General features: G+C 60.5%; 1 protein-coding gene and 1 long non-coding RNA gene across 2 annotated transcripts; one reads left to right on the forward strand and one right to left on the reverse strand.

Moving 5' to 3' along the window:
• Window positions 1-405: 405 nt before the first annotated feature.
• Window positions 406-7028, reverse strand: C12H6orf136 (chromosome 12 C6orf136 homolog). Its single transcript, XM_050919513.1, is given in 8 exon segments — window positions 406-748; window positions 890-959; window positions 1957-2157; window positions 2486-2574; window positions 4037-4528; window positions 6711-6857; window positions 6860-6924; window positions 6927-7028. Coding segments are annotated over 8 exon segments (1263 nt in total). The 5' UTR covers window positions 6967-7028; the 3' UTR covers window positions 406-589.
• LOC127032361 (uncharacterized) lies at window positions 6962-8898 on the forward strand. The gene is made up of 2 exons (XR_007768765.1): window positions 6962-7054; window positions 7958-8898. It is a non-coding gene; the product is annotated as an uncharacterized LOC127032361 (long non-coding RNA).
• The last annotated feature ends 348 nt before the right edge of the window (window positions 8899-9246 follow it).

Raw genomic sequence — 9246 nt, forward strand, 5'->3', positions numbered from 1 at the left:
GCATCTGGCAGGGGGCTGCCATGAAGGAGGGAGTGCTCTCACCAGTCAACCCTTTTCTCCCACCCCTGTATGGCTGGGAAGGGAGGACTGAGGAGGGAGCAGCCAGGGAAGACCCCACCAGGGAAAGAACAGTCCTAGGGACTAGGAAGTTGCCTAATCCCTGGGGCCAGCAGGGAGCATTGCTTTGTGCTGGGATTAAACAGGCCCCAGTGCTGCCGCCTCCTCCTCACCCCCAGGGCCGAGGCCCGAGAGCCCCAGGTGCTTCCTCTGCCATAAGCTCTCCCTATGTGTTGAATTCCAGCTCCCCCATTCACCAGGGAGATGCTGGGGTCCCACAGCTGGTCTCTCACAGCCTAGACGCCCCCCAGCTCCCTGCCATCCCAAAGCCACTGGCCCCAGCCCAGCCATCTCTCCACAGGGCTTTATTATGTACAGTTAAGTTATAGTGGTTCTTTACAGTGCTTGGCAGGGAGGGGGCAGGGCACAGACCATGCAGCAGAGCCGGCGGGCCAGGCTTTGTGCGTTGAGGCGACATCAACTTGCAAGAGTCACAACATCCAGGCCGAGCCTGACTTCCTCCGGGGCTGGCTCAGCTGTCCCTGTAGCCCACTGGCACCCCCTGCTGTTTGCCAGCCAGGGCAGATAAGAGCAGCTGTAGAGAGGTTCTGTGCTCTGACAAGCCCAGGCCAACCAGAGTGGCCACCAGCAGCTTCTTCACCTTGACCACAGGCGGCTGGGACGGCATCAGCTACATGGAGGGGAGAGGGGCAGGCGTTAAACACTGGGTCTTCTGCCAGGACCCCACACTGGGAGTGGAGCCAGGGCACTACTGAGACAGAAGAGCTACCTTCCCCAGGAGTGGTACGGGCCGCCCCGCCCTGGCACTCACCTTGTCTACCCGGTGACAGCGGATCAATCCTCTGGAGTCCAAAAAGAAAGTGGAATAGGCATCATAGGTCCTGGAAGGGGAGTATAATAAAGGACAGTCAAATCTAGCATAAGGCTTAGTGGAGGGGCAGCACTGCTAGCCTCCCAGGCAGGGCATCTCTAAGGCAGCTGTTCTCAAACTTTTGTGATCATGACCCCCTCCCACCACACAAACACAGATGGCAGCACTTCACTTGAATCAGTTTTAGCTTCTTTGTCACTTGAGGGTTTTGTAGCTCTTGCAATAAGAGCAAGAGGAAACCTGCAGTTGTAGCCTGTGCTGACAATTAAACGTGGACCCCGCCTCGTAGCAAACAGCCGTGACTTTGCAGGATGCTCTGCAAGCTGAACAGAAATCTGGCAGAATGCACAGCACCAGCTGAGGGCCTGATCTGTCTGGAGCAGTGGTTCTCAACCTATTCACCACTATGGGCCACATCCAATACTACCTGTGTGGCCCCGAGGATGTCATGGGGGCCATGGCTTTGTGGGCCGTAAATGGGCCACAATTGAGAACCACTGAATCGGCTTTGCTAGTTATTCACTGCTGTGGGTAAAATATGTGCAGTAAGGCTTTATTTCCTCTCTATAGCTTCTCCCCCAGAAAGGCCTGTCCCCCAGTTTGAGAACATCTGCTCTAAGGGCCATGGGGGGTGGGGGGGAAGGATGCTGGGACTTACTCCAGGGGAATACCAAATCCTACGGCGTCGAGCAGCTCAGAGGCAGTGAGAACACCCCTGCACACTGGGAGCAGCTGGGGAAGACCCCATTGGGAGGGAGCAGTCCTAGGGGCTAGGAAGTTCCCCCATCTCTGAGGTCAGCAGGAGCATTGCTTTGTGCTGGGGTTAAACAGTCCCTATCCCTGGCTCAAGGAGGTCATGGCCCTGGAAAGCCCAGCAGTGAAAGAAAAAGGGCAACTCCCAGGAGTGCCTGCGCTGCTCAGAACAAAGAGACAGGAGCAGGGAGCATCTGTACAACCCCACAGCCGGTGAGGGAGGTTGGGTGCGGGGTGCCAGGCCGGGCTCTCACCTGTACAGCTCTCTCTTGTCCCTCTTGTAGAAACGCAGCATGAGGACATGGAAAGGGAGCCCTACGATGCGCCAGCGGGCCTGGACGCTCCAGTTCTCGGGGTGCTGCGTCAGCTTCAGCACCTCCAGCCGCATGTTGGCGAAGTAGTTCCAGGCCACGAGGCGGCACAGGGCCAGTGCCAGCTGGTACATGGCTCGGCCCCTGGCAGGGGGGAAGGAGGGGAGAACTGTCAGGCTAAGGCTGGGGCCTCCAGATTGAGGGGATCCCAGTGTGGCACCCACCCCTAGGCCAGGTGAAGAATGGGCCGGTCCAAACCCTCCCAGTCCCTTGGAGGGTGTGGGAGGCATTGAGTCAATCCTCCCTCCCAAGGGAAAGTGGGCCAGTCCCACCACTCCCCCAGGACAAGAGTGGTGGCACAGCCCCTAAGCTCCACCCCTCCCCCCATGGGAAGAGTGGACTGATCCCACCTGCCATCCCCCAAAAGACAAGTGGCTTGGTCCACTGCCCCCACCCCTGGCTTGGCACTGACCGAGTTCTCATGTGCAGGATCTCATTGACGAACTCCACATCCTGGGAGTAGATCCCATAGTCCGGTATCTTCAGGAAGAAATTCGGCAACTGCAGGAGGACGAGGGGGAGAGCGAAGGCTCAGTGAGGGAAGAGGGGCCATGGGAAGGCACCAGGCTGGGAGCCAGGAGAGCCAGGTTCAAGTGCTGGCTCAGCCACTGACTCATTGTGCCAGTGAGCAGCCCATGAATCTCTGGGCATCAGTTCCCCAGAACATGGGGAGAATAATCCTCCCTTTGTCTATGTACAGTGTGAGCGCTTCAGTGCAGGGCCTGTCTCTCCCTATGCCTCTGCACAGCATCCAGCACAGCAGGCCCTGATCTGTGTGGGCAGGGACCGTCTCTCACTGTGTGTCTGTGCAGCGCCCGGCACAACGGGGCCCTGATCTCAGCTGGGGCAGGGACTGTCTCTCCCTGTGTGTCTGTGCAGCGCCCGGCACAATGGGGCCCTAATCTCAGCTGGGGCAGGGACTGTCCCTCCCTGTGCTGGGCGCTGCACAGACACACAACGGGGCCCTGATCTCAGCTGGGGCAGGGACCGTCTCTCACTGTGTGTCTGTGCAGCGCCCGGCACAACGGGGCCCTGATCTCAGCTGGGGCAGGGACCGTCTCTCACTGTGTGTCTGTGGAGCGCCCGGCACAACGGGGCCCTGATCTCAGCAGGGACCATCTCTCACTGTGTGTCTGTGCAGCGCCCGGCACAACAGGGCCCTGATCTCAGCTGGGACAGGGACTGTCTCTCACTGTGTGTCTGTGCAGCACGCCGTCACACCGGGCACTGCACAGGTGGGCTCTCTAGGTGTTACTGTAATACAAGTGATCATGCCATGCTCACACCTTGGCAGAAGCCCCTCACTCAGCAAGATGCCCCCCGCTGGCTGGTTCAGGGGCTGCACTGATAGTTAAGATCCTCCAGTGGCACATGGGGCCTGTGTATAGGAAAGCCACCCTCTCCACTGGTCCTAGCAGACCCCCTCATTAGCAGCCTCAGCAGACAGGCCAGGGACTGGTGTGGGTGCTCTCCTCTGCCCCCTACAGGGCATGTGTTGAAGTGTAGGGCTGAAGTGGATTGGCAGGGGATGCTGCATGGGGGGTCTACCCCAACAAGGGATTCCCTTTACCCCCAGGAGGGAAGGGTGGAGTACAAGGCTTTCCTCAGTTCCTCATTCAGGCTGAGCTCAGACGCCCCTTGCAGCTGTGTGACCCCTCAAAGCCCCCAGCAGGTCACATGGTGCGGCTATGGAGAGCCCAGAGGGCAGGAAGGCTTGGCTGTGTAAGGAGAAACAGAAATACGAGCCACCCTACAGGCCTGGGGCTGGCAGACGCTAGCAGGAAAAGTGTCCAGCAGAGATGGGATCCAGGCAGGGAAGAGAATCCAGGCAGTGGGCATGGGGAAATGATGGATGGAGAAGCCAGGCATGCAGGCAGAGGAGAACGGGGAATGAGGGGTCGAGAATCCAGGCAGGCCACCCAAGGGAAAGGCAGGGGACCGAGGCATCTGAGCCGTGGCGTACCTCATGCTGCAGCTTCTCGTACATGACAGCCAGATGCTCCTCCATGCTGGGGTCGTGGTTCCCAGGCGAGCCAGAGGTGGCACTGGTGCCTGTACCGGCAGTGGCCTGGAAGGGCATCCAGCAGGGCTTGCCGTAAAACAGGCTGTACAGAGAGTCCAGGGAGGCGCTGTCCAGGCCGGTGCCCTCCCGCACGGTGATATCGTCCTCCTGTTGCCCATCCACTGTGATGACAGAGGCCTCCATGTTCTCCAGAGGGGAGAGGGCAGTGGGCCGGCGGGGGCACCCCTGCTCCAGACCCTGCAGCAGCTCGTGCAGGCTCAGCTTCTGCTCTGATGAACTCAGGAAAGTTCCACTCACCAGGTTGGCCCCTGGCGGGGGCAACAGGAGGGTCCTGGCAGCTTCCACCTGCTGCTCTACCAGTGACAAGTGGAACTTCAGGGCCATGGGTGGGCCCAGTGCCTGGGGGGCCTTCTCCCAGCAGGAGACCAGGTCCTGGAAGGGAGAAGCGATTAGAGGGACTGACACCACTCAGAGATTCTGCTGGGGTCACTGCAAGGGAAAAGCCCCCATCTCCCAGCGCCCCCAAAACTGCAGGTAGATTGGATCCAGCACCCCCTAGAGGGGAAAGGCTCCATATCACATTTCCTCACCCCTAAGATAGCCAGTCCCCTACAGACCAATCTCACATGCATCCCTGATGAAACCTCCCCAAAATCCTAGGGTGGGGTTGACACATAACCAGGCAGAAAGAGTGAAAACATTTACACCTTTAGCTCTAGCGAGAGCTAATCCTAATCTATATAAGCATGGATTTCCACAGCCCTGCTCCCCACATTCCCAAATGACAGACCTTACCCTCAACCCTGCACTCAAAGTCACTGCCACTGCCCCTCCACTCCTGTGGTCTTATGCCCCTCCTCATTCACCCTACAGTCCCAGCCCCTGCACCTGCCACAGGTACCAGCCCTGCATCCCCCAATGTTTGCAGTCCTCTGCACCCCCAGGCCCCAACCATGCATCCTGCATCCCTCACTGCATGCAACACCTGACCTCAGCCCCTGCACCCTGCCCCCCGCCCAGGTACCAACTTCTGCACTATGCAGTCCCCTGTACTCCTCAACCTCTGCATCCCTCTGCCCATGCACACACCCCAGACCCTGCACCTCTCCAAGACCATGCAACCTCCCAGTCCTCTACAGAACCCCAGACCAAGCACCCTCCAAACCCCCGGGCCCCAGCCTTGGCACTCCCCCTTGCCTCTTCACTCCTCCGGCCCCCCAATTCCATATTCTGCAGTCCCTTGCACTACCAGTTCCCAGTCATGCATCCTGTATTCCACAGCCCATGCACTCCCCTAGCCCCAGCGCCCAGCCCATGCACACCCCCCAGCTCCAGCACCCAGCCCATGCACACCCCCCAGACCCCATGCACACCCCCCAGGCCCAGCGCCCAGCCCATGCACACACCCCCAGACCCCATGGACACCCCCCAGCTCCAGCACCCAGCCCATGCACACCCCCCAGCTCCAGCGCCCAGCCCATGCACACCCCCCAGACCCAACCCCCAGGCCCCATGCACACCCCCCAGGCCCAGCGCCCAGCCCATGCACACACCCCCAGACCCCATGCACACCCCCCAGCTCCAGCACCCAGCCCATGCACACCCCCCAGACCCAGCGCCCAGCCCATGCACACACCCCCAGACCCAGCGCCCAGCCCATGCACACACCCCCAGACCCAGCGCCCAGCCCCCAGCTCCAGCACCCAGCCAATACACACCCCCCAGACCCCATGCACACCCCCCAGCTCCAGCACCCAGCCCATGCACACCCCCCAAACCCCATACACACACTCCAGACCCAGCGTCCAGCCCATGCACACCCCCCAGGCCCCATGCACACCCTGCAGCTCCAGCACCCAACCCATGCACATCCTCCAGACCCCATGCACACCCCACAGCTCCAGCACTCAACCCATGCACATCCTCCAGCTCCCAGCCCATGCACACACCCCAGCTCCAGCACCCAACCCATGCACACCCCCCAGACCCCATGCACACCCCACAGCTCCAGCACCCAACCCATGCACATCCTCCAGACCCCATGCACACCCCACAGCTCCAGCACCCAACCCATGCACATCCTCCAGCGCCCAGCCCATGCACACCCCACAGCTCCAGCGCCCAGCCCATGCACATCCTCCAGCTCCAGCGCCCAGCCCATGCACACCCCCCAGCTCCAGCGCCCAGCCCATGCACATCCCCCAGCTCCAGCGCCCAGCCCATGCACATCCTCCAGCGCCCAGCCCATGCACATCCTCCAGCTCCAGCGCCCAGCCCATGCACACCCCCCAGCTCCAGCGCCCGCCCCATGCACACCCCCCAGGCCCCATGCACACCCCCCAGGCCCCATGCACACCCCCCAGTGCCCAGCGCCCAGCCCATGCACACACCCCAGACCCCATGCACACCCCCTAGACCCAGCACCGAGGCCATGCACACCCCCCAGACCCCATGCACACCCCCCAGCTCCAGCGCCCAGCCCATACACCCTGCGTAGACCCTGCCCGAGGAGCCCGCCTAGGACATCCCAGTCCTGCCCTGTGCCCCCTCCTCACCCCAGCATCGCGGCCCCGGCCCCGGCCCCGGCCCCGGCCCCGGCCCGCCCGCCACTCACTTGCTGCCGCGCCCGGTAGCAGCAGCGCGGGGACTCGCCCCAGCGGCAGCGCGGCCCCCAGCAGCGGGCGGCGGGGCCCAGGCGCCCGGCCACGGCCCGGCTCCGCTGGTACATGACGGACACGCGGGGCGGCCCCGGCTGCTCGCTCCCTCGCTCGCTCCGCTCAGCCGGCGAGACCACTGCGCACGCGCCGCCGCCACCAACGGGCGCGGCGCACAGGCGCACTGAAAAGCCCGAGCCTCCGGGAAGGCGCCATGCGCACGCGCCGCCCCGCCCACCCAGCGGGCTCTCGGCACTACGCACGCGCCGGTGGGAGGCGAGCGATACTGCCTCGCGCCGGGAAGGTGACCGTCCGGCGACCAGAGAGCGCATGCGCACTCCGGGGGGGACTGTTAAAAAAAATAAAAGCCGTTGGCTGTCACGCTGGCGCCTGCGCATGAGGAAGCTGGGCGTGCAAGATTTGCGCGTTCGCACCGACACCTCCTTGGCGTCAGAAAGGAAAGTGCGGACTTCTAGCATGCGCAGTAGAGAGCGTGTTCACAGGGCCCCCAGTTAGGGGGCGGGGCTTAATCCGCGCAAGGGGGAAGCTTGGCCAGAATAGGGGCGGGGACATATTGATGGGCGGGGCCTAACTCGCTTAGGGGGCGGGGCCACAGTGGAGGGTGGGTCTTAACCCCCCCCAAAAGGGAGTGGCTCATTTGGGGCCGGGCTTATCCCACTCGGGGAGGGGCCCCATTGGAGTGAGGGGTTTAAAACACACAAGGGGAGGGGCCACACTGGAGGGGGTGGGCTTGCTTCCCAAAGGGGGAGGGCCTCAACATGCACAGGGGAGGAGCCAAATCAGAGGGAGGGGCTTAGCCCATACAGGGGAGGAGCTGAACTTGTGATGGGCGGGACTTCATTGGAGGGGGAAAGAGGAGCCTCAGCTGGCTGCTGCTGCAGATCTCATTCCATCCTTCCCCCAGGTCTCCCTGTGGGTGGCATGGGACTTGAATCCCATCCATGTGTGGTCCCCCTCCCTGCTGCCTCCCTCCCTCCCTCAGGAGGGGCCCCCTCTGGCAATGAGACTCCCAATCATTATAATAATTAATGTATTCTTCAAATATAGTGGTGGCAACCTGGGTTTCCTTTCATAACCCTTGCCCTGCCTGTGCTAGGCGCTGTACATGACCTCAAACCCCCACAAAGGAGGAGGATTAAAATAATTGCAGGATATGGCCCTAACAGTTGCTTCTTTCTGTCTGCAGACCACAGCCAGAACTCCCAGCACCACAGCTCACACTCCTATCCCTCCACCCTGCTGTCCTTCCCCTCACCTCCCCGCAGAGTGATGGGAACAGCCAGGTGCCTTCTGTGTTGTGACAGCTGCGTATATCAGACTGAGTACCATCATTTCACTATCATCTTGCACTCTCCATCCCAGCCCCCGACTGGTTGTTGCATCATAGACTTGGGTCATGAGCTCTTTGGAGCAGGGGCCGTCTTTCCATCATGTGCTTGTGCAACCTGGCCCGATGGGGTGACACCACAATACAATTAATAAACAATAATAAGAATGAAGTTGGCAGACACACGGAAAGTCTCAGGCCCTCCAGCATGGAGCTTCAGGGACACACACACACACACCACATGACGTGTGACAAAGTGGGGGATTTTCTTAAGAGTTTTGCATACAGTGTGGGTCTCAGTTTCCCTGTGTGCTGTGTGTGTAACGAGGTGGCGGGAGAGGGAGTTTGTTGTTACAGAGGACCAGGTGTGACCTCGCCTAGCAGTTGAGACCCTGGACAACTGCTTGGAGATGGGAGACTCTAGTGACTGGTGACCATGAGGCCCACCCCAGTTTGGCAGTCAGCCAGTTCTGGCCAGTGGGAGGACAAAGGACTGAGGAGAGATGATCCCAGTGCCTGACCCACTGGTTCCAGCCAGTGGGGAACAAAGGATGCAAACAAGGAGACCCAGGCAACCTGTTTACTTGGGACCAAAGACAAAGGACAGGAGGAGCTGTGTGGGAGATGATATAGGAGGATCGGCTGAAAGGAGAAGGCTTCTGGACTGCAGAGAGAGCAGCCAGAGCCATCTGGATGCAGGAGAGACCTAGAGGTACTGGGCTGAGGGAGGTTAGGCCTGAGGCTCTGAGAGTTTTCTATGCTGTGTTCAGACACTCAATAAACCCTTCTGGTTTATGCTGGCTGAGAGTCCCTGCAGGCTTAATATTGGGTTGCATTATTCCTTCTGGGTGTGGAGGCCCCAGAGGTCCAGAGCGAGTGGACTCCCTGAGGGGGCACAAGGCAAGAGACAGGCGTGCTGAAGGCTCACAGAGATGTGGTTCCAGGAGGAGGAGAGGCCTATGGCTTAACGCCCAAGAGACAGTGGACTCCCGAGAAGGAATGTCACGCTGTAGGGACTTCCTCCCAGGGACTGTAGGCAGCCAAGAGAGAGCACAAGTCCTGTGAGTCCGTGACTACATGTTTAATTTTTTTTTAAAAAGAGCTGATTTCTGACCTGAAATTCTTCTTTTAATGGCACGCTTGCCCGT

This window comes from Gopherus flavomarginatus, chromosome 12, assembly GCF_025201925.1.
Source record: "Gopherus flavomarginatus isolate rGopFla2 chromosome 12, rGopFla2.mat.asm, whole genome shotgun sequence".
Classification (NCBI taxonomy): Eukaryota; Metazoa; Chordata; order Testudines; family Testudinidae; genus Gopherus; species Gopherus flavomarginatus.